This window comes from Leucopleurus acutus (assembly GCF_964270905.1).
Source record: "Leucopleurus acutus genome assembly, chromosome: 15".
Taxonomy (NCBI): Eukaryota; Metazoa; Chordata; class Mammalia; order Artiodactyla; family Delphinidae; genus Leucopleurus; species Leucopleurus acutus.
The window spans coordinates 76,316,912-76,343,554 of NC_139157.1; the positions used below are offsets into that span (position 1 = coordinate 76,316,912).

At 40.5% G+C, this 26,643-nt stretch overlaps 1 protein-coding gene across 3 annotated transcripts in view; it reads right to left on the bottom strand.

Moving 5' to 3' along the window:
• The window catches only part of MEI4 (meiotic double-stranded break formation protein 4), a gene marked incomplete at both ends in the record, with an annotated part of 204,006 nt that extends 181,550 nt beyond the window's left edge, over nt 1-22,456 (bottom strand). The window contains one exon of one of the 3 annotated variants that reach the window (XM_082855914.1): nt 22,193-22,456. In XM_082855914.1, the coding sequence (XP_082712040.1) occupies nt 22,193-22,447 (255 nt within the window). The remainder of the gene's footprint in view (nt 1-22,192) is intronic. The other 2 variants (XM_082855915.1, XM_082855913.1) reach the window with 2 other exon arrangements.
• Between the last annotated feature and the right edge of the window lie 4,187 nt (nt 22,457-26,643).

Consider the following 26,643-nt stretch of genomic DNA (forward strand, 5'->3'; position numbering starts at 1 on the left):
TTTCCTTTCCCTGTCAAAATGCGAAATATTTTTGACCTCATAATCAACTAAATCAATAAACAGCATATACATGTATCATTGTTATCACTGTTAAATAAAAAGTTCTTTCTTCAAACCACCAAATTTCAAAACGTTGAATCCAACTCTGAGCACTCTTTTTCTTCTCTCCCTACAGCCAGTTATTTGATAAGCTGTATTATTTTTGTTTGTTTCAAAATGCATCACTTTGCCCCTTTTCATTCCCTGTTCCAGCATCCTAGGCCATGCTCTTCTCATTTCATGCTTAGAACACTACCATCTTCTCCTATCGGGCTTTCCTGCCCTCAGTATAGTTTCTCCCCCTCTCCTGCAATCAATACCTTGCTGCTGGACTAACTCCAGTCCGAGTGCATAACTTTTAATGTCTCCTCATTATGGAAAATAAAGCCGGAACTTCATAAAAGCAATCATATATTCTGGTCCTGGACACACCACATCCACACCACGGGATGTTCTTTTCTTCCTGGGCTGTGTATTCCCATTTACTGAAGTTCTACGTGTCCTTCAAGGCTCACTCACATGCTCTCTCTTCCCTTAAGTGTTTCCTAATCACATTATACCAGTTACTTTTCTATTATTATTCACGGAACTCATTGCCTACTGCATGTGGATGGGTTTTTCATATATATTCTACTTCTCTAGGCAAAGATGCTACTGAACAAAGGACCTCCTGGTCACTTGAATAAATGGACAGTCAACAGTTTCCACCTTGCTTGACCTCTCACCTCATACATTTCCTCATTCTCAAATTACTCTCTTCATTTGGTTTATGTGATATTAACTTCAGATTTTCTCAAAACTAATTAGCCTCTTTTCTCTTTTCTATTTGCCAACTGCTGTGGTTTGAATGTTCACGTCTCCTCCAAAATTCATAGGTTGAAATCCTAAGCCCCAGTGTGCTGGTTTAGGAAGTGGGATCTTTGGGAGGTGATTAGGTCATGTGGGTGTAGCCCTCATGAGTGGGATCAGTGCCCTTACAGAGAGGCCCCGGAGAGGTCCCTCAGCCCTTCCACCATGTGAGGACACAGCGAGAAGGTGCTGCCTATAAACCAGGCAGCAAGCCCACACCAGACACCAAATCTGCTGGTGCCTTAATTTGGGACTTCTGAATCTCCAGAAGTGTGAGAAATCAACGCCCGCTGTTTATGAGCCACCCAGTCTGTGGTATTTTTGTTATAACAGCCTGAAAAGTCTAAGACACCCACTTTTACTCTCACCATTGTTCTTCATCCCAGCTGACGCCAAGCTGTTCTCCTCTGTTGCCCAGTTCACTGCAGTGCCTCTCAGTGGGTCTGTGCCCACCCAGCCTCAGCCCTCTGCAATCTGTCTCAGGCTGAAGCCCAGTGATGTTCTCCCACAATCATACTGTGTCACCCACCTGCTCAAAATACCTCAATAATGGTTTTCCAAGTATCCAACAGTGTCTCTCAGAATGGGATCTAAGCAGTGACCTTTTTCAAACTCTTCAGGTGATTCTAATGTGCACCCAAGTTTGGAAACCACTCCTCTAACTATATTTACCTCCACACCTCTGTGTTTTGTTTTGTTTTTATCTAGAACATTCTCCTACCCCTTATAAACCCACCTATCCTGACTACTATTCAATCTCCAGATTTTAATTTAAATGCCTTCTCTGATGCTTAGATCAGATCAGATTCCCCTGAAATGGGCTCCACAGGACCCGTTATTACACATTAACTGTCTTCTCTTTGTGACTGTAAACTCCAAACATCAGTCTTATACTATATCCTAAGCACTCAACACAGTGCCAGGCACAAGGTGGGTGGTCAGAGGTCCCTGCTAAATGGATATTATAACAGCATTACAGGAAAAGGGTTAGGAAAGCTCAGAGGTGAAAAGATTATTTCATCATGGAATCACATGAATTATCCTTTTCTTTAAAAACCCACAAGACTATCTGGAAATATGAATAACAGCCCTAGACTGACAGACAATCCAGAAATAGAAAAACACTGTAATTGGCCAATTTTGAATTTCATTTCACTGTGGAATAAAACATTTGAGGGATGACATAATAGCTCATCATATGCCTTAAGTATGTGAGCTAATTATAGGCTTGTTACAAAGACCAAGAGTCATTCACATGCCACTGTCTGGAGACACACGCATTTTCAGAGCTAACATTCTTTTTTTAAGTACAGTCTATCTGCCAGTAAAGTCCCAAATGACAACTCTGTAATAACATATGGATATGGCCAAAAGTCACATACTTAATTCTGTAGAGTCTGTTCCCTAGTATACGGAGACAAGGTAAAAATAGTCTTAATTCTCATAAAAGAGGCATAACCAGAGAGAGCTCAAATAGTCAGTTATTACACTGTCAATTGATTAAAATTTATTCTTCGGTAAAAAGGAAAGCTCAAAGTCAGTTTTCTGCAGACACCTTATTGCTAACCAAGCAGAACTCATTTCCACTGCTCTTTACTATTGTGATCTTCCTGAAAATAAAGTCCACTCTCAGGAGTTCTGGTTTCCATAACTTGAAAGGCTGAATTATAAAGCAGTACAGCACAGCTTTAGTGTTACAGTTCATCCATCCATCACTCATTGTAAAAATCAGTGGTCTAGGAAATTAAATAAACTTGACCAAAGGTGCAGCATAATCTCTTGCCATTACAAAAAAGAAATGAACACACATTTTTCAGGGAGAAAATAAACCAAACTAAGTATATCCTGTCTTGCCAGATCAGAGGATTCACAGAGCTTATACTGTTTTCAATTTAATTCATCAGATATGTGTTGGGTGCCACCATGTAAAGGCACTAGAATAAGGGGGGAGAGGACTCAAAGGGTAAAGAAGGCAAGGCCTCCTACCATCAGGGAGCGAGAAAAAGGCAGGCCAAGAACAAGCTCTACCACAGGCAAAAATGCATCATTGTCAAACTGAGGTCCATGTGATGCTACAGGAACCTGAAGGAGTCAGTTCTGACCAGGGAGAAGCCAGAAAGACCTCATGTGGTATGAGTGTCAAGGGATCACAGAGCTTTCCCCAGGGAGTCTTTTGCAGAAGGAAGGAGCATGGAGGAAGGGCACAGAGGCAGGTGTGTGGGCAAGGGCTGTGTGAAGGTAGAGCTGGAGCAGAGGGAACGAACAGGCACGTGGAGACAAGCATGTGGAGCTGAGAAAAAATTCTGGGTTCACAACAGGGAAGGACCTGAATTACATCTATTCCTACACAATGGAACACTGTCACTGCTTAAAAACTGATCTTAACTGTGCGTTAGGAAAAACTGCAGAGGTAAAATGGGTGGTAGATGACCTCCAGGGTGCTCCTACAACGTTCAAGGAGAAATAATGATTTCAGAAAAGACAGAACTCACAGGGCTCCTTGTGGAAGGGGTACACTGAAAATTATATGATTGAGAAATGAGAACAAAAGAATAGAAATGAGATTAGAATTTTTATTAACAATATAGAGACAGGGCAGAGAATGAAAATCCAGTTCCATTAATATAACTCCCAAAATAATGAGACAGGGTAACAGCTAAATTCCTACAGAATGTTCTAAAGAGTTTACTTACTCCTAACAGAATCAGACTTCCAGGCCTGCAGCACATCAAGGAGCTTCCACTTCTGCTACCGGACCAAACTGAAAACATGGCAATGCTGCCAATCATTCAATTTTACTACTGGAAAAAAGAAAACTTACGCACACACTTAAACCTTTGTTCTTTCCTTTCCCTCCGGAATAACCTGCTAAAAAGCTAGATTCAGGTCTTTGCAAGACAGAATTAAACAATAAAAGTCTCAAGTCAAAAAAAAAAACACAAAAAACAAGAAACTTAAGTTCTTCTGCTGTTAAGGAATCAATGACAATTCCCATCAGACCATCAAGCTGAGGAAGAAAACTAGTATTTGTTTTCTGTCTACATGTCAAGAAGCTTGGAGCCAAGCGCTCCCCATTAAACCTCACCACTGCCCATCACTATCCCCCTCCTCATTTTACAGAGGAGGAAAGTGAGACTCACAGAAGGAAAGCGAGTTGTCTAAAGGAACTTAACCAATGTCAGTAGAACTGAGACTCAACCCAGATTCCTCTAATTCCCAAATCCATGCTCTTTCCAGTAAGCTCTCCACCTCCAGAATTTGTGCTCAGCAACCTTCCCCCCATCAATAATACCTCCTCTTCCTGTGCTGGTTCTTTTTTCATTCATTTATGTATGTTCATTCTTAAATTAATCACTGAGCACCTACTGGTACTAGACTTGCATGATGACCACTCATTAGTGTATTCAGGTGTTTTCCACTAAGCATGGTACTCTAGGCATTGCCCTTTTCCTCATTCAAACATGTCAGAATGGATGTTAAAATCACATCATTTCCATTTGCTTACAAGATGCCTTCTGGTAAACATAAATCCATGATATTCAAGCCACAAAAAGTCAGTGTCTACTACCTTCCAGTAAATATTGAAGATTTTAGCTAGTTGGGGGGGAAAAGCATTTACTTCAGAACTATCTGGAAGATAACATCCTAATTAATTAATTTTCGTAGCTGAGAATTCTTGGTAAAATTTTCCACAGCATTAGAAGCAGAATATATGAATTAAGACCATGCTGCCACAACGTTTTTAGTGTAATTTTAATTAAAGCATTATGTAGTTGTGTGCATATATATATTAAGTACTCTATTAATTAAATAGTTATTTATGAATCATACAATAGAAAACATCTCTGCACCAACTGGTATAGGGTTTCTCAGTAATATACCACAGTATTGCTAAGATTTCATCTCCAAATGTTAGTCAAAGGGAGGAATAATATTTGATTCTTTCCTAAGAGCTATCTTAACTCATCATGAACTGCAGAGTATTACTGCTCATTCAAGGACCCTGAACAGTACAGTAATTACAGCAATAACCTAAGAAGAGCATTTTAAAAGCATACCACAGATTGTTCAATAAGCCGTATACTAAAGTGAACAAATAATACTGGAGAAAGAGCAGAAGTACAAGTATTCCCTAATTTAAAAATGATATGCCTGTGACATTGCTTTTGGAGCTAGAAGAAGCTGTCTACTACTACTACTCTCTGCCCTTACAGAATAAAGGAAGAGGAGATTGGAAAAAAATGCCATTTCATTTAATAGTTGCTCACCATCCACACCAAAGAGCTTGCCAACCCCACCAAGGGCCTAACTCCAATCCTAGTCAGGTCACCAGCATATCCAAACACACACAGAGGCAACTGGACAGCCCTTCCCCAGCTGCCTACGCACCCACCATCCCCTCCGCCGGTATAACCCATGCTCCCAAATATCTCATAATTACAGTAAATTAGTGTGGATTAAGTCTATCACCAGGTAACTCCCGCAAAGGGCCAATATCAGTGTGTTCTACTCTTTCTAGTCAATAACTGCAGCATTCCACAGAGAATATGCCAAGAAAACAGGGGCATTAAAATTACATGGGATTAGTAATGAAAACTGGAAATAAGGGCATTTGGGTTGAACACAGAAAATAAAAGTTGGCCTTAAAGCAGTGTTTCTCAATCTTGGCTGCACTTTAGAATAACATAGGGATAGTGAGAGAATAAGGATACCTCAGTCCAACCCCTTAGAGATTCTGACCTCATCCGTCTGCGGTGCAACCCAGGCATCAAGATATTTTCACAGCTCCCTGGGGATTTGAATGCAGGGGCAGGATTTAAGTCACTACCGGGAACTCTGGCCTGATGTCTACCAGCTCTGAAGAGGAAAAGCCTTTCAGAAAGTCACTTAAAAATAAAAACAAATTTTAAAACTGTACATTGCACATCTGATTAAACACACTTTTCTTTTTTACACAGACCTGTGGGTACAAAACGCCTAGGTGCATGTGGCATTTGCTGTCTATAAGGGAAGTGAGCAGCTAAGTTTGTCATCACTGTGTTCACCGTCACAGATGCCTGTGCACGGACTCAGTGCTTCTTTAAAGAGAAGCTTCAGAAGGCCTGGAAAAGTACAGTTCACTGAGGCCCAGAGCCCTCCGGGCCACCTCCTCTGTCTCCCTCACACCATCAGACATGAGAGAGCTGCGTGACCACACAGAACAGCCACCAGCATGGACTTGGCCTACTTTGGACCAACTCCTGCTTGGAAATTACAGATATGAAGAGACGCTCTGTGGTTCACAGGGGAAAAACGAATCAGATCAGGATAAACACTTCATAAAATACACAGATAAAAATAACTGCAGCGTTATTAAAGGCATAATGATCAACAAAATTAGATATTAAATATGCAAAATGCCATCTTATCTGTATGACCTGGGTTGAAGAATAAGGTCATTCTAACAAAAATATTATTTTAGATAAAGAATGGACAAATTACTCCCTCTTGCAAGAGCACCAGAATCACAACTAACTGCTGAACAATCATCAAAAGGAAGACACTGGAACTCACCAAAAAAGAGACCCCACATCCAAAGCCAAAGGAGAAGCCACAATGAGACGGTAGGAGGGGCACAATCACAATAAAACCAAATCCCATAACTGCTGGGTGGGTGACTCACAAACTGAACACTTATACCACAGAAGTCCACCCACTGGAGTGAAGGTTCTGAGCCCCACGTCAGGCCTCCCAACCTGGGGGTCCAGCAAAGGGAGGAGGAATTCCAAGAGATTCAGACTCTGAAGGCTAGCAGGATTTGATTGCAGAACTACAACAGGACTGGGGGAAATGGAGACTCCATTCTTAGAGGGCACACACAAAGTAGTGTGCACATAGGGACACAGGGGAAGGAGCAGTGACCCCACAGAAGACTGAACCAGACCTACCTGCTAGTGTGGGAGGGTCTCCTGCAGAGGTGAGGCATGGCTGTGTCTCACCATGAGGATAAGGACACTGGCAGCAGAAGATCTGAGAAGTACTCCTTGGTGTGAGCCCTCCCAGAGTCCACCACTGGCCCCACCAAAGAGCCCGGGTAGGCTCCAGTGTTGGGTCGCCTCAGGCCAAACAACCCACAGGGAGGGAACCCAGCCCACCCATCACAGACAAGCAGATTAAAGTTTTACTGAGCTCTGCCCACCAAAGAAACAGTCAGCTCTACCACCAGTCCCTCCCATCAGGAAACCTGCACAAGCCTCTTTGATAGCCTCATCCACCAGAGGGCAGACAGCAGAAGTAAGAAGAGCTACAATCCTGCAGCCTGTTGAACAAAAACCATATTCACAGAAAGACAGACAAGACGAAAAGGCAGACAGCTATGTACCAGATGAAGGAACAAGTTAAAACCCCCAAAAAACAACTAAATGAAGTGGAGATAGGCAACTTTCCAGAAAAAGAATTCAGAATAATGTTAGTGAAGATGATCCAGGACCTTGGAAAAAGAATGGAGGCAAAGATTGAGAAGATGCAACGACGTTTAACAAAGACGTAGAAGAATTAAAGAACAAACAAACAGAGATGAACAGTACAATAACTGAAATGAAAAATACACTAGAAGGAATCAATAGCAGTATAACTGAGGCAGAAGAACGGACAAGTGACCTGGAAGACAGAACGGTGGGATTCACAGCTGTGGAACAGAATAAAGAAAAAAGAATGAAAAGAAATGAAGACAGCCTAAGAGACCTCTGGGACAACATTAAATGCAACAACATTCGCATTATACGGGTCCCATAAGGTGAAGAGAGAGAGAAAGGACCCGAGAAAATACTTGAAGAGATTATAGTTGAAAACTTCCCTAACATGGGAAAGGAAATAACCACCCAAGTCCATGAAGTGCAGAGACTCCCAGACAGGACAAACCCAAGGAGAAACACGCCGAGACACACAGTAATCAAATTGGCAAAAATTAAAGACAAAGAAAAATTACTGAAAGCGGCAAGAGAAAAACAACAAATAACATACAAGGGAACTCCCATAAGGTTAACAGCTGATTTCTCAGCAGAAACTCTACAAGCCAGAAGGGAGTGGCATGACACATTTAAAGTGATGAAAGGGAAGAACCTAAAACAAAGATTACCCTACCCAGAAAGGATCTCACTCAGATTCACTGGAGAAATCAAACGCTTTACAGACAAGCAAAAGCTAAAAGAATTCAGCACCACCAAACCAACTCTACAACAAACGCTAAAGGAACTTCTCTAAGTGGGAAACACAAGAGAAGAAAAGGGCCTACAAAAACAAACCCAAAACAATTAAGAAAATGGTAACAGGAACATACATATCGATAATTACCTTAAATGTGAATGGATTAAATGCTCCAACCAAAAGACACAGCCTTGCTGAATGGATACAATAACAAGACTCATATATATGCTGTCTACAAGAGACCCATTTCAGACCTAGGGATACATACAGACTGAAAGTGAGGGGATGGAAAAAGATATTCCATGCAAATGGAAATCAAAAGAAAGCTGGAGTAGCAATACTCATAACAGATAAAATGGACTTTAAAATAAAGAATGTTATAAGAGACACGGACGGACACTACATAATGATCAAGGGATCACTTCAAGAAGAAGAAACAACAATTATAAATATATATGCACCCAATATACGGGCACCTCAATACACAAGCTATAAAAGCTATAAAATACAAAAGCTATAAAAGAAGAAATCGACAGTAACACAATAATAGTGGGGGACTTTAACACCTCACTTACACCAATGGACAGATCATCCAAAATGAAAATTAATAAGGAAACATAAGCTTTAAATGACACAACAGACCAGATAGATTTAATTGACATTTATAGGATATTCCACCCAAAAACAGCAGATTACACTTTCTTCTCAAGTGCACACAGAACATTCTCCAGGATAGATCACATCTTGGGTCACAAATCAAGCCTCAGTAAATTTAAGAAAACTGAAATCATATCAAGCATCTTTTCTGTCCACAACGTTATGAGATTAGAAATCAATTACAGGGGAAAAAACTGTAAAACTCACAAACACATGGAGGCTAAACATTACGTTACTAAATAACTAAGAGATCACTGAAGAAATCAAAGAGGAAATCAAAAAATATCTAGAGACAAATGACAATGAAAACAAAAGGATCCAAAACCTATGGGATGCAGCAAAAGCAGTTCTAAGAGGGAACTTTATAGCAATACAATCCTACCTCAAGAAACAACAAACATCTCAAATAAACAATCTAACCTTACACCTAAAGGAACTAGAGAAGAACAAACAAAACCCAAAGTCAGTAGAAGGAAAGATAATCATAAAGATCAGAGCAGAAATAAATGAAACAGAAACAAAGAAAACAATAGCAAAGATTAATAAAACTAAAAGCTGGTTCTTTGAGAAGATAAAATTGATAATCCATTAGCCAGACTCATCAAGAAAAAGAGGGAGAGGACTCAAATCAGTAAAATTAGAAATGAAAAAGGAGAAGTTACAACAGACACCGCAGAAATACAAAGCATCCTAAGAGAGTACTACAAGCAACTCTATGCCAATAAAATGGACAGCCTGAAAGAGATGGACAAATTCTTAGAAAGGTATAACCTTCCAAGACTGAACCAGGAAGACATAGAAAATATGAACAGACCAATCACAAGTAATGAAATTGAATCTGTGATTAAAAATCTTCCAATAAAGGTCCAGTACCAGATGGCTTCACAGGTGAATTCTTTCAAACATTTAGAGAAGAGCTAACACCTATCCTTCTCAAACTCTTCCAAAAAAATTGCGGAGGAAGGAATATGCCCAAACTCATTCTATAAGGCCATCATCACCCTGATGCCAAAACCAGACAAAGATACTACAAAAAAAGAAAATTACAGACCAATTTCACTGATGAATACAGATGCAAAAATCCTCAACAAAATGCTAGCAAACAGAATCCAACAACACATTAAAAGGACCATACACCATGATCAAGTGGGATTTATCCAAGGGATGCAAGGATTCTTCAATGTACTCAAATCAATCAATGTGATACACCATATTAACAAATTGAAGAATAAAAACCATATGATCGGGCTTCCCTGGTGGCACAGTGGTTGGGAGTCTGCCTGCTGATGCAGGGGACTTGGGTTCATGCCCCAGTCTGGGAGGATCCCACGTGCCGCGGAGCGGCTGGGCCCATGGGCCACGGCCGCTGAGCCTATGCGTCTGGAGCCCGTGCTCCGCAACGGCAGAGGCCACAACAGTGAGAGGCCCGCGTACCGCAAAAAAACCCAAAACAAAACAATATGACCATCTCAATAGATGCAGAAAAAGCTTTTGACAAAATTCAACACCCATTTATGATAAAAACTCTCCAGAAAGTGGGTACAGAGGGAACCTACCTCAACATAATAAAGGCCATATACGACAAGCCCACAGCTAACATCATTCTCAATGATGAATAACTGAAAGCGTTTCCTCTAAGATCAGGATGAAGACAAGGATGTCCACTCTCACTACTATTATTCAACATAGTTGTGGAAGTCCTAGCCATGGCAATCAGAGAAGAAAAAGAAATAAAAGGAATACAAATTGGAAAAGAAGATGTAAAACTGTCACTGTTTGCAGATCACATGATACTATACATACAGAATCCTAAAGATGCCACCAGAAAACTACTAGAGCTAATGGTAGTGTTGCAGGATACAAAATTAATGCACCAAAATCGCTTGCATTCCTATACACTAATGATGAAAAATCTGAAAGAGAAATTAAGGAAACCCTCCCATTTATCATTGCAACAAAAAGAATAAAATACCTAGGAATAAACCTACCTAGGGAGACAAAAGACCTGTATGCAGAAAACTGTAAGACACTGATGAAAGAAATTAAAGATGATACAAACAGATGGAGAGATATACCATGTTCTTGGATTGGAAAAATCACTATTGTGAAAATGCCTATACTACCCAAAGCAATCTACATATTCAATGCAATCCCTATCAAATTACCAATGGCATTTTTTACAGAACTAGAACAAAAATCTTAAAATTTGTATGGAGACACAAAAGACCTCAAATAGCCAAAGCAGACTGGAGGGAAAAAATGGAGCTGGAGGAATCAGACTCCCTGACTTCAGACTACGACAAAGCTACAGTAATCAAGACAATATGGTACTGGCTCAAAAACAGAAATACAGATCAGTGCAACAGGATATTAAGCCCAGAGATAAACCCACACACCTATGGTCAACTAATGTATGACAAAGGAGGCAAGGATATACAATGGAGAAAAGACAGCCTCTTCAATAAGTGGTGCTGGGAAAACTGGACAGCTACATGTAAAAGAATGAAATTAGAACATTCACTAACACCATACACAAAAATAAACTCAAAATGAATTAGACACCTAAATGTAAGACCAGACACTATAAAACTCTTAGAGGAAAACTTAGGAAGAACATTCTTTGACATAAATCACAGCAAGATCTTTTTTGATCCACCTCCTAGAGTAATGGAAGTAAAAACAAAAATAAACAAATGGGACCTAATGAAACTTAAAAGCTTTTGCACAGCAAAGGAAACCATAAACAAGACAAAAAGACAACCCTCAGAATGGGAGAAAATATCTGCAAACAAATCAACAAAGGATTAATCTCCAAAATATATAAACAGCTCATGCAGCTCAATATTAAAAAAACAAACAACCCAATCCAAAAATGGGCAGAAGACCTAAATAGACATTTCTCCAAAGAAGACATACAGATGGCCAAGGAGCACATGAAAAGCTGCTCAACTTCACTAATTATTAGAGAAATGAAAATCAAAACTACAATGAGGTATCACCTCACACCAGTTAGAACGGGCATCATCAGAAAATCTAGAAACAATAAATGCTGGAGAGGGTGTGGAGAAAAGGGAATCCTCTTGCACTGTTAGTGGGAATGTAAATTGATACAGCCACCATGGAGAACAGTATGGAGGTTCCTTAGAAAACTAAAAATAGAATTACCATATGACCCAGCAATCCCACTACTGCACATATACCCAGAGAAAACCATAATTCAAAAAGGCACCTGCACCCCAATGTTCATTGCAGCACTATTTACAATAGCCAGGACATGGAAGCAACCTAAATGCCCATCGACAGATGAATGGATAAAGAAGATGTGGTACATATATACAGTGGAATATTATTCAGCCATAAAAAGGAACGAAATTGGGTCATTTTTAGAGACGTGTATGGACCTAGAGACTGTCATACAGAGTGAAGTATGTCAGAAAAACAAATATCGTACATTAACGCATATATGTGTAACCTAGAAAAATGGTACAGATGAACCGGTTTGCAGGGTAGAAATTGAGATAAGATGTAGAGAACAAATGTATGGACACCAAGGGGGGAAACCAGCGGGGGTGTGGTGGTGGGATGAATTGGGAGACTGGGTTTGACATGTATACACTAATATGTATAAAATGGATAACTAATAAGAACCTGCTGTATAAAAAAATAAAGAGAATAAAATTCAAAAATTCAACAACAACAAAAAAAAGAAAATATCTCTAAAAAAAAAAAAAAGAATGGACAAATTATACTAAATTCCAGGGGAAGTTCTAGATATAATCTGTTACTAGAATAACAAGGGAGAGAGGAAAGATGCTTAAATTCTGCATATTCTGTTTTATTAATAAGTTAGAAAAACTCCAAATATAATTAGAAGTATGTAGAAGTAGAAGGATCAGACGCATTACTTAAAGTTTTACCAGTTTCTTTTTCACCAAGTGGTTACTTTTCAAATTGATATAAAATGTTAACATTTTATCTGTATTACATTACATTTTACATAGAAAATCCCACCTTACCTGGAAAATTATTTCTGCTACAAATCTTTACAAGCCTAATCAGAGTCAATAATTTAAAAATCAAGCCAAGGAACGTCTTTGAAAATCGACTGTGTGTAAGATGGTATTGAATGAAGCACCAAGGGAGGACACAAGGCAACTTAGTCTTTGTTCTTTGTGTGACATTAATTAAAAGAGTAATGAGGAATGTTTAGAGCTGGGCGTTGAAAGCATAAGAACTAGCTTGCTCTGGCAGCAATCTTTTTCTTGTTTACGTCAAAGCACAAAACTTGGTAGACGTGGTCTGAATGAATTAAAAACACACAGGCAATATTTCTCTCTGACTCTGAGAGAAATGGGAGCGACCGAAAACAAGAAAAATTATCACACGCTTACCATGAAATAACTGACAATGTGATAGGACAGATCTGCTGGTGGCTGGGAGCAGCTCCCAGCCCCGTTGTCCCCTTTACAGCGCACACCCCAGCCAGGCACTCGCCCATGGATTTAATTTTCACAGTAACTCTAAGAAAGGCTTACAAGAAATTTAATTTTTAAAAATCACAGAAATGAGGTCTCTAAAACAGGAGATTCAACTGAAAAGACGACAGTTTAGGTGCAGTATGAGAAATATGTAATGATGCCCTTCCTCCTGAATGAGGGCTGTACCTGCATATTCCATTTAGGAATTCATTCAAGTTCATTTGATAACCAGGTTACCTGGTTCAGCCCTCAGAATCACCCAGAATACAATGTAAGTACCTGTGTTTATAGCTGTACATGTGTGACAGACTTTATTTATGACTCAGTGTTTTTTGTCTTGTGGCCTGCACCGTGCCGGCATTCATTGTTGGCAATCTATTTCTTTTTAGGTATGTTACATTATATTCTTTTTGAAGGATTGGTAAAATATTATCAGAATTTAAGATTTTCTACTAGTTTTTAGAATACAGTATATTGCTTCTCCTATGCAATATTTTCTCCTACAATATATCTCCAAAATTACTTGAAATAGATATAAGAAACATTTTCCCCTGCAAAAATGGGAGCTGTCTTATACAACTGTACATATATACAGAAAACATGGCATATATTCAGGATTGCACACAGGATGCTTATGAGGAAGAGAGGAGGGAAGCAGGATGGAGGGAGGAGGAGAGGAGAGAGGGGTAAGGAGGGAAGAGAGAAGTTCTCCTAGAACAAGAACGTACAATACTCACTCCTTGTATTCCTATTATGCTTACATACATATTTCACTGAATGGTATGGAACAGTATCAGACACGGTTGTTAGAGTCACGTTCATGTTACTATTTTATATTTTTATTCATTTTCTCTAAGTTCTACTACCTGCCCCAGCTCAATCAGGCTCTAAATGAACATTTTCTCAGTTCTTCGGTGACTGAGGGTATCAGCTGGTATTAAGGAACCTTTCAGAGTCTTGCCAACAAATCCCTTGATGTGTGACATTCGGATGGTTTGACCCGTTTTCTGGAGAGGTCTCACTATGCTCCCTGAACATATATTTCACGTTTATGTGTTTAATTCAGTGGTTTCAGTGGTTCTCAAACTTCAGTTTTCAGCAGAATCACTGGGGGGCTAGTTAAGCCACAGATGCTGGCTCTCCCGCCAAGGTTTCTGATTCAGGTCAGGGGTGAGGTCTGTAAATCTGTCACATCTCCACCTGATGCTGACACAGCTGGTCTGGGGACCACAGTTTGAGAAATACCTGTTTAAGAAAACACCTTCAAGTACTAGAAGGGCATGGTTCAAGGATCCTACGGGAATCCCACTCCATTCACCATCCATTTAACCTCAGGCAAGTTAGCCAACTTGCTTTCCTCATTCCTTTATCTATACAACCAAAGCAAGAGGTGGGGAAAGAGGTAGGGAGGATTCAGACCAGAGCTGAAACAGCAGGGAAAGAAATGTGAGAATGAGACTCCAAAGGCAGTTTGAAAAAAGAAACAACACAACCAGAAGTCATTAGGAAGCAGGGGCGCTGGGTGGGCCGGGAGAGCTTTAAAGGGAAGGAACTCCTTGCAGAGCTGCCAGGAACGACTCAGAGAAACACAAATCAAGGGGCAGCGATTCCCTCCTTCAGAAGAGAGGGCGGCTCCTTTTGGGGCCCAGGGCCCCTCTCTCCCTCTCTCCGTGTGTGCTCTGTAATTCTTCTAGGTTTAGGGCCCCAAGCCACCTGGGATTCCTTTATTATCTTCCTTTTGTATCTTCCCCTTTCCTCTCTCTGCCAATTCCTTCCCACCAAAGTACCAGTGGGCTAATGTCTTTTCCATCCTAAAGAGAAAACTTTCCCTCCACCTTGCACGCCCCGCCCCCAACTGCCAACCTATCACTTCTCCTTCCTTCACAGACCAACGCCCCACCAGGGATTCCCCAGCCCCGTGGCTCCTTACCCGGGTCTTCAGACGCCACCTGGGAGCTCATCAGAAATGCACATCTCCAGCCTACTCCCATTTACCCTCATCATCTGATTTCCTGGCTTTGATAATGGAATTGATATTATTCCATCAATTTTCCCACTCCAAACTGTAGCCCACAGCTACCTACCTGGATTCTCTTCACTGCACACTGAACTTATCCAAAAAAATTCATTTTAGGATGTTTAGGATCCAAGTATTGAATCCAAAATCCTCAAGGTACTTTCATATTTCTAACAGAATCTTGAAATTTGAAAACCAACAGCAGGGCATTCAAAAAACACAAATAAAACCTAAAAAAAATTAAATATAATCCTAAATGAAAGGACTAGATGAAAATTTGCTACAGGTTAAACTATTCCAAAAATATCACAATGAGTAAAGACCTAGGAATACACAAGTACTTTGAGCAGTTTTAGCTTTTGTTCCACAGAGGGGCCCTCAACATTGTCACTCTTTGTTTATTCTGTTCTGGTTACATGACTGTGTGCCTGCACAGCTCCCTCAGAGGAAGAGCCCTGATACTCACCCTACCTGAGTCGGTTCCCTTTCCTAGGATGCTGGACCTCCCTCTCTGATTCTCCTTCCATCATTACAGTGGTTTGGTAGATCTCCAGAAACGACAGATCAGCAAGGTCACTTTGTTCGAGGTATTAAGTAACACCCACATAAACCTTTTCTAAACATATTCATTCAAAAATGTCACCAAGGAGCCCTTCCATGCCAGGTGTTGTGCTAACCTAGGAGTACAGTGGTAATGAGAAAAGACACACTCCCTGAAAGCATGGAGTGTAGGCCCTACGGGGAAGACAGGCTGATTAAACCATTGTAATTTAGCTCAAAAATGCCGTAAACAGTACAGAATATCATGGGGACCCCTAGCAGGGGAATCTGATCTAGTCTAGGGAGGTAGTCAAGGAAGGCAAAAGAGATTTTAAAACTACGTCAGCAGAAAAGAATACTGTAGTGCACAACTAGACCAAAAGGAGAGGGAGAACACATCCTCCAAAGAGAAATCACGAGTGTACAAGCCTGGAGCTGAGAGAGAACAAGGTGGATTCAAGTAAGTGGAAGAAATTTCGCATGTCGCCGAGCAGAACGTGGAGGACACAGTGGTGAGAGGCTGGGCTGGAGAGGGAAGCAAGTACCACACTGTGGAGAGGCTTGGAGCCCGTTTTATGGGTTGAGGACTTCATCCTTAAGTAAGTGAGAGGACCTGAGACCAGGCTGCAATATGGACTTGAACACAGCAAGGCTACAACCACAGACATGGAGTCCAGTTGGGATTTTTCAGACAAGACCGAGACAGTGGTACTGGGAATGCAGAGGAGTGGAGGGGATCCAGAGATGCACCCCAACTAGGGCATCACCTGGACATGCCAGATACCTACCTGAAACCCAGCTTAGGCTGCATCACACAGTGACATTCGGAGCCTGGTACAGGAAGAGCATGGGAGGACGGATGGCCTCCACCTGGAACACTCTGCATGTGAGACGCCAGGCTGCCCTGCCCAGGCCCAGCCTCTGCGGCTCCCTCAGGCCTTGTCCGTGTGCCAGGACTTGTTCGGCCCTCCTGATTCCCTATCTCCACCATTCCCACCAGAGCCAGCGCCTGTGATGATAAGGAACGTGTTCACATTTCTAAATTATCGCTGTGACTGTTAAAGCCATTTGATACTGAGCTTTTTCAGCCTTAACTTTAATTTCTTTGCATGATGACAGTGGTCTCTAATATCAAAAGTTTAATTCAGTTTTTATATATAATGAGTAAAGCATTTCTAACGTACAATTATAAATTTACTTGAAATTATTGTACAGACTTTCATTAGAATCCATACTAAATTAAGGGCGTATTCTCTGATGTTTATGTACATTATGCATGTGTGCTTTGAATCAACTGCAATTTTAGGCAAATTCCATTATTATATTTGACAATTTATATTATAGGAGCTCTTGTGAAGAAAGAAATGGTATGCATTCATAGTCTATGCTCTTTCAGCATCTGTAAAACAGAGAAGGCCCCAACATATAAATGCTGAGCTCCACAGCTGTGTCTGCAAGTCTGTTATTTGTGGTGTCTCCCCATTATGTGGTCTGGAACAGGGTGAGAAGGAAGGGAGGGGACAGAGGCTGAGTAGGCGGGGCCAGAAGAGTGGCAGCTGGGAGCCAAGACAAGCTCCGAGCAGGGTGGCGGCGATATCCAGCCCCTGCTCTGATACCTCAGCAGCACCAGTCGGCTGAGAGCCTTTGCCTGAACGCAAACTTACAGGAGATGAGAAGTGGGGTCTGGGGTAGGCAGTGCTGCAGTAATGGGAACAGCAGGGGAGGCTGGACAAACTTGAACAATGTCAGCAAGAAGGACGGGGAAGCTTCCACAGCCATCTGGTTGTGCTGGTTGCTCCCCAGGACCCCAAACTGACAAGGGCTGAGTTCAACCTAAACTGACGGTGCTGCCCTGCCCACCACGCGCCCCAGACCCAAGCCCCAGATTCAATGAGTATTTACTAAATAAACAGACAGATCGATGCGTTAATTTCGTTTGATTTTCTTGTACTTTTTTACTTTAGCTGGTTGCTCATCCAGTGGCCTATTATCATTTATGAAGACACTGAGTGCCTATGTTGTAGGGGAGAGAGCATATGCCTGACAGGACATCCTTCTCTGTCCCTCCTGTAAATGCCAAAGCACTGTGCAAGTCTCACAGCCACCGTCCAGATCCCACCAGCACGTTCACACACACACTCAAAGCTTAGACCTAAATCTGCTCACTGAAATCCTAGGCCAGTCTTCCCACTAACAAGGCCCTGTGCCTGTCGTCACATCCCTTTCAAGCCCTGGTCAACATTTAAGAACAACCACTAATGTCTTCCTGGCCATTCTCTATGCTCTGTGTCTCCCTCAACTACCTACTCAGACCCCACCTAAATGCTCGCAACATTATAAGGCCATCATTTAACAGGAAGCTGTTCTAGATAAAAGAACACTTCCCTCTCTCCCTCTCTCTCTCTCTCTCTCTCTCTCTCCCCTCTATAAATCAAGAAGATTCTTGGGGAAAAAAAGCTCTCTAATTTATTCATTATCCCCACCACTTCCCCACTCTTTAAGTTAGGATGTGTTCAGTTACAAGGAAGAGAATTATGTGGATAACAGTGGCTTAAACCATTATTTATCTTTTAAAACAAAATTCCTAATAAAGTAATCCTAGAGTCGCTTTGGCTGGTCAGATGACAAGAAGGACCAAGGCTCCTCTCACCCTCCTGCTTATCATCCTTACCATGTTGACATTAATTTTTCAATATTGCCACATGGTTGTAAAACGCTACCGCAGTTCCAGGCATCACATCTTCATGTGGCAGTGCCCATACAGGAAGCAAGTGGTTGAGGTAAAAACATTTTAAAATTGCTACCTTTCACAAGCCTCAATCTCTTTATACCATGAGGTGAATCTTTACCAAAAGCTCTGAAGATTCCTCTTTAGCTTCCACTGCCCAACCACAGAACAATACTGGCAAAACAAGTCTAAGCCTTTCATAGATTAACCCACTAGGCATGGGCACATGTCTGTCAAAACAAAATTGGAGTGTTTTAGTAAAGAAGAAGGAAGCAGGCTATTGAGTAGACAGCTAACCTGTCTGTCACACATCACCCAGAAGACTTTAAGAAGTGTGACACCGGATGTCTGGGCTTCTTCCATCCATCCTCCCTCCCTCCCTCCCTCCTTCCCTCCCTTCCTTCCTCTAATAAGAAGCATTTAGGTAAAATTTAAATGTGGCATAATTCCAGGAGCAAGTTCTATTTAGCCCTTCTCTATATAGTCTAGCCCCCTAATAAATACAATAAAGAATATTTCCCTTTAAGAAATTACAGAAAAATAAATCAGAATAAAGAAATAGCTGAGCTCCTGAAATGCTGTATAAACCATATCATACTTCCTTATTTGTTTACTTTGCCATTTCAGCTCTGCTTTATCTAATTCTGGGTTGTTCAGTTGCTTCAATGGATAGCTAATGCTGTAGATTAAGTTCCCCAGCCTCTCAATCTGTCAGGAAGGATTCCATTCACCATTTTTTGAGGGCCTGTGGTCTCTGAACACTGGAGAACATGCACGTGTAAAGAAACACATAATATACATACACAAAATAGAAATACGCCTATAAAATAGTTTGATTTTCAGCGATGGAGTTTTCTTAGAGCAAGGCGTGTCAGTCTTTCAAGTCATACATCTTTAAAAACCAACTGTGTTCCTCCTTTACTTTCCTATCAATCTAATAGCCCCCCTTTCTTAGGTTTTTTTCCTTTCCCCTTTAATACTGACTCTATTTATCTGAATCTATCCATTTATTCCTCATTTTTCAAGTTTAAGCTAACAGATGGAGAGTCAGACTACTTCCAAACATCTGCACTGAAACGCTTTACCTGCAACTCTCGCTGTGAGTAAAAGAGATTTTAATTACATGATATTTGAAAATTCCTCTCACAGGCACTGCAACTGAAAGATTTCAGTGTAAAAACAAGTCATCCTGGAGGCTCTCACCGTTAGGTCCACTCACGTCCCAAACAAATCACACACCCCACACCGTATTGGTGTTGTAAACAGACCCTTGACGGTAAACAACAGCTCTGATACCATGGATGCTTACGATATTCACAGTTCGATATTACTGGGAATTTTTACATGTGTGCCATTGTATCAGTCATATGACTGCACAAAAAAAGTTAAAAATAATTATGTTTGCCATTCACAGATATTCTCAAAGAGGCCATTGCCTAGAAAGACGAGAGAGACTAAAATGTGGCTATAAATCATGTAACACGGTTTCTGCTCACACAGTGATGAGATTTAGTAACACCATGGGTATCGGGTTAGCAGGGTTTGCCTGAACCTAGAAAGTACCCTACTATCACCCATGGCAGGCACCAGTCCACTACACCTGCACATCCTAGTATGACAGTCACAGTCTTTCCAACGGCTCCTTTCCCTCTGGCCACCCTGCAGTGTTGGAACCTGCAGCCTCCCTGTCAAAGCTGCACCCTCCCTGTAGCCTCATCCACAGTGATAACTTCACTATCACTTAAATACCAAGAAATCCTTACTGACAGTCTATATTTCCAGTCTGCTCATCCCCTTTGATATTTAGGACCATACTTCTACCTTCCTTCTAGGTAATGCCTATAAACTCAGGGATATGTTCAGAACACTCTCAGACAGACCTGGACTCAACCTGTCATCCTATAAGCTTTTTTCTGTGTTCACCATCTGGAGTCAAAGCATCGCAATCAATTTAATGAACAAGAACTAGAAACCTCAATTATCCCACGCGCCTCCAGCTCCCTTAAAACCCCCTCCGAACTCATTCACAAACTTCTGAAGTTTCTACTCTGAAACTGTGCTTTTTGGTTCTCCCTATCACAGATCTAGTTCAACGCATCACTCTTCCTGTGGGCTTGGTAAACCCTTTTAGAAGCTGCCTCCTTGCCTCCAACCACTGCCACAGCCAAAGCATCCTCTACGCTCCACTTCGTTTGACGAATATGGATTGAGCACCTTCTGTGAGGCAGGCTTTGGGGTGGGTCTTGAGGAGAGAGTGGTGAGCAAATCAAAGACCCTCTCCTCAGCAAACCCAGACTCAAGTCAAAGAGATCAAGCAGCAACCAAGTAAGCAAACAGATACATAACCCATGGGGGGGTGTTGGGGTAAAAAATAACTGTGAGTGGTGCTATACCTGTAGTGATCACTGAGCAGGGGTCACTTAGAATAAGAACTCTGGGAAGGGAAGAGGCAGCCACCCATCAGAGACAAGCACAGCAAAGCTCCGAGGCGAGAAGAGCCTGCACAGGCTGGAAGGAAGCCCAGGGACACTGGAGCTGTGTGCAGAGTGGGAGGGTATATGCGTGCAGGGGAGCAGAAGTGAAATCACCGTGGCACAGGAGCCACAGCCACAAGGGGGGATCTAGTGCGAGGCACAACGGGAAGTCAGGGAAAGGTTTTAGGCAAAGGAGTAACACGATCTGATTTACATTTTCAAATAATCGGCAGAATTATGTTTCATAATCACAATGTGAGGGTCAGTCCTCTGAGTCAAAAAGGTGAACGGCTCCTGACGAAGGAGGTGCCCATGTGCTCTGGTTTGTCCTAGAGGGTCCTGGTCTTCCTTGCTGTCCTCGTGTCATTATTACAGTCCCCCTTTCACGCTCTCTCATGGGTTCTATGGAGATCACACGTTGTTTGGCCAACTCACTGATAAGGAACATTCCTCAGGCTGACATCCAAAGCCCTTCTGAGCCTGGTCCCGACTCACCTCTCTGCCTCTCCCTGTCAGATCTCTACCATACGGTGTTCTGGGCTCTGGGATGTCCCTCTGGCCATGGTGAATGGGGCATATATTCTCCCTGCTGCCCAGCTCACGCTCCTGCCTCTTGCTGCAGGCTCTGACCGCCTCACTATTATGGACAGACCCGCGAGGGCCAAACCTGAGAAGCCTTTCCGGAAACCAGGCAGAATGAATGGCTCCCTGCTCTGCTCTGCACTTTGTCACTGACTCTATGATAATGTTCATCACAACTGGGCTAATTATCTATATATAGGTCTTTTTTCCCTGCTGGAACGGTAGGTACTTCACGGTAAGGGCAGCACCTCTCTCTATGTGTTTTTGGGTCCTCACCACCCACTGCATGCCTGGTCCAGAGCTGGTACTTGATACAGAGCTGCTGGATGAATTATGTAATATAAAAGCAACATAAAATACAGAGTAAAATAATATGGATGAGTAAGATTTTTAAATTAATTTCTCCAGTAAACTTACAGTATTATTATTGCCTTTGCATCTAGACAATTTATTCTCCAACTTCATCCCCATGTGTAATGCAGCCCCATCGATTAGAAAGTGACAATAAGTTCTTCATGAATGATTAGAAGTAAAAAATCTTTATAGGATAAGAAGAAGAAGTCTAATTTTAGGAAACTAAACAATGGTGTCTTGGTAACAAATTTCTAAATAACTGTGAAGCTGAAATAAAACAGACTGATACATCCCCAGGATTCATCCACTCACCACTCTCAAATGATCCTGAACAAATCCTGCTCAGAAGTTGTTTTTGACGTAATTGCAGAACTTCAGCTTCCAAGGCTTTGACTTTTGCTCTCCACTTTGATTCCTGACCAGACACCGTCCTTGCGAGATGCTCTGTGTATTCTCTGCTGCTTTTGTCTGCTGGTTTTGAGTGGATAATTGCCAAGGCCAGAGCCAGCTTTGAAGTTCTCAAATACCATGCTTGACCATCCATCCTGGCTTTTGTCCCTATCATGTAATAAGAAAAAAAAGTTACAGAAATTCTTTGCAGTACATTTCATTTGCTCAAAATTGATTTTGCAGAATAACACTAAGAAGTTTACAACTTGAAACCAAGTAGCAGAAAAATTTCTCAGGAACTGAAGACAGTTTGAAAAAAACACGCAGAAGAGAAATGCAAACACATGCACATTAAGTGTATTAAGATTCAAAACAGTAGGTGAGGATAATCTGACAATTTCTTGGAATTCAAAAAAACACAAATTAATTCATTTAGTGGTTTCTAACCAGAGACACACATTGAAATCTCTGAGGGAGCTTTTTTTTTTTTTTAACATCTTTATTGGGGTATAATTGCTTTACAATGGTGTGTTAGTTTCTGCTTTATAACAAAGTGAATCAGTTATACATATACATATGTTCCCATATCTCTTCCCTCTTGCGTCTCTCTCCCTTCTGAGGGAGCTTTTTAATATATATACCTGGTCTCATCCCTCCAAAATTCTGACTCGGCAAATCTGGGGTAGGACTGAGGCTTTTATATCTTACCAAGAGTTCACTGTGTAATCAGAATCACTAAATTATATCCTTCGTTTAAATGTAAGCCCTTCTACTCCTCTAATCCACTCTAAGTCTTGAAGTCAGTGCCCCCCAATCCTGAATTCCCTAGTGAACATTTACCCACTATTCCTACTTCTCACCAAGCCCCTCTAATCTATATTTAGAACAATCTTTCAAATATTTGCATCATTCTCGCTATGAATCTGCTCTGACTCCACACCTCCAAAGCTTTCCAATTGCCACCGTGAGGATACTTTTCCAAACCAACACTGTACCACAATCTGACAATTATGAGGACAACATGACACTACGTTCATTGGTTTAATACAAATGAAGTATAAGGCCCTGTGGACCTCTACCATGCTTTACTGAATTTAGGGGCTTTGCACATAAAACATGCTACATAAACATTTTTAATGAATGGTTAAAAAGTACAATAGTGCAGAAAATTCAGGACTTTTAGTTGCCACATCTACATACTAACATAATTTCAAATTCCACACTCCCACCTTCATTTCCTTCAGTTTCTCAAGGCTATTCTCCACCATGGTTGGATCAGTCATACAAATAGATGTACACAGCCCAAGGTCATTCCCATTCACTTCTCTGCTCATGAATTTTCCGCAATTATGATGCCCTGACAGTCTTACAGCTGCCAAGGCCCTGTGTGCACCTTTCAAAGAACAGCTTGAAAGGCTGCATATCCAATCTTACCAGATGTATTCCCACCCTCTACAATGAGTACCTATCTGATATCCTATAAATTTTCACTGGAAATATACAATCTAATAGGTAGCATAATGCTGTTTTATTATAATCAGAGATGAACACAAGAATGCGTGTACAGTATGTTCATTACAGGATTATAATATTTAAAACTGGGACCAACAACCAGTTCAGTAAATAATCATATACCATACAAATGATAATTACATATCCATTAAATACTGAATTTTCAGAGATACTTTTATTAGCATGGGAAAGTGTTAATGATGTGCTGAGGGGAAAGACAGTGAGTTCATGAAATTATATGTAAAACACAATCATGTACAAAAATTAAGTAGGACTTCCCTCTACTGGAGAATTATTACTGATTTTTTCTCATATTTCTCTAAATTTTCCTGATTTTCTGCATTGAATATATATCTACTATAATCAGAAAAAAATTTATAAAAAATGGATTTCTAAAAGCAAAATACAGCTGCCATTTTCCCAACTTTCGCAGCTGGAGAATACACCAAGGACTAGATACTGTTAAGATGGACAAACTAATAAGAGTTACAGCTCCACTTATTTTAACTGTCACAGCACCCCTTTCACTTGGCTGGCTCATCCTCCATCTGTTGTGTTGGCACGGGAAGCAGGAGAACCCACCTCTCAGCGCTCCACAAAGGCACACTGTGCAGAAAGCGCACAGGGACGGATGTCTCTCCCTAAGGAAGGTTAACACGTATATACAACAGAACTGAGAGAAGATAACAACGGTAATAGTAATTAATAATAAGTGACCTATTTAAAGTGTTTCTGTTAGAAAAGAATCTGACATTCAATTATGAATGGTGGGAATCTTGGCTAAAAAAAAAAACAAAAAACAGTTTATTAGCATAAGAGGACAAACTTCTCTGATAATGAAACACAGCAAACTCCCTGTCATTTTGCGGAAATATTTAATTAATTGATTCAAGCAAGCTGATTAATTAAATGTTCTGATTTTTAAGTCATCATATGTGATTTGTTAATAGTCTTAAAACCATGCTGAGTATCAGTGAATGGAAAAAAAGATCGAATTATAAAGTCCTTCTGGATCAAAAATATCCCAGGGTCACTTTTCTGAACATTAATCAGAAAGAAATGTATCATAAATAAGCAGAATACGACTGCTAATAGACATCTCTGGTACAGACTCTATGGTATAAATCACACTCAAAACACACACAGAACCACAACCTACACCCAAACAGAGCAAGCTTTTAAACTCCTTCCTCATGTTTGTTTGGGGTTTTTTTGGACGTGTGTATTATAAATATATGCCTTCTTTATTTTAGGATAGCATTCCTATCCTCAAAGTACCATTTGCAAGGTGAAGATAATTCTATTTCCCCTAAAATTTCATGGAGAAAAAGATGAGCTTCCTAGATAGATCCTCTGTTTAACTGAGAAAAAAAATCAGTAGTAACTTTCAGAAAGACTTTTGTAAATTCAATTTATGCTCAAATAATTATACTAAATAATTAAAATGAACATTTAATGTTCTTCAATAAGGTATTTAGTGTCTTTGAATTCTTAATAGCGCAAAATATAAAATTTTAACAGTCTTTTTAGAATAGTGCATTTGATCAAATGGGCTTTCTTTTTCTTGCATTTGGGAACAGTCCTCACCATAACAAAGTCCCCCACCGGGCTACTGAAAAATCTAGTCATTTTCCCTCTGTCCTCTACTCTCCTTCAGGCATGCGTGCAGAAACAGCTACTCAGCAAACAGTATTTTAGCAATTTTTATCTACCCTATTTCTGCTACCCTCATTTTCCCCTACTGAACTTAAATTTGTTATCAACTAACCAATTCTCTGTACTGTCAAAACTGTTTTAAATTATAATCCTGAATTCTGAAGTTAGTTCATCTCCAAGATCATTGACGAAAATTCTATGAAGAGCCCCAGATCACTCATATATAAGAGGAATGGAAGTTTAAATTAGATAACCATTCAGGAAAATATTTTCCTAATATGTACCAAACACCTTCAAAACATTTATCCCCCTTTGGTCCAGCAAGTCCTAAGATTTTATCTTAAAGAAATGACCAGAACTACAACAAAACTTTATGCAGATAGATGGTCTTACAGGATTACTTATAACTACCAAACAAAAAAACAAAAACAAAACAAAACAAAATAAAACCTGTCACCAGCTTCAACATCTAACAATCGAAATGTATTAATTAAACTGTCACATATTATACAACTTAATTGAAAATGTTTTTGAAAACATTTAAAATTATGGGAAAATATTTCCCACATGATGTTAACTACAGATGCTAATGTTAACTACTAAATGCAAAACCACAATGAGATAACACCTCACACCTGTCAGAGCATCTATCATGAAAAAGAACACAACAAAAGTTGGCAGGGATGTGGAAAAAAGGGAATCCTTGTACACTGTTGGTGGAACTGTAAATTGGTGCAGCCACTATGGAACAGTATGGAGGTTTCTCGAAAAACTAAAAATAGAGCTATCGTTATGACCCAGCAATTCCACTCCTGGGTATATATCTAAAAACAAAAACAATAATTCAAAAAGATACATGCACCCCAACGTTTATAGCAGCATTGTTTACAATAGCCAAGATATATGGAAAGCGATCTACGTGTCCATCAACAGATGAATGGTTAATGAAGATGTGGTACATATATATACAATGGAATACTACTCAGCCATAAAAAAGAATGAAATTTTGCCATTTGCAGCAACATGGATGGACTTGGAGGGTATTATGCTAAGTGAAGTTAAGTCAGACAGAGAAAGACAAATACTGCATGACATCACTCATGTGTAATCTAAAAAAATACAACAAACTAGTAAATATAACAAAAAAGAAGCAGATTCACAGATATAGAGAACAAACTACTG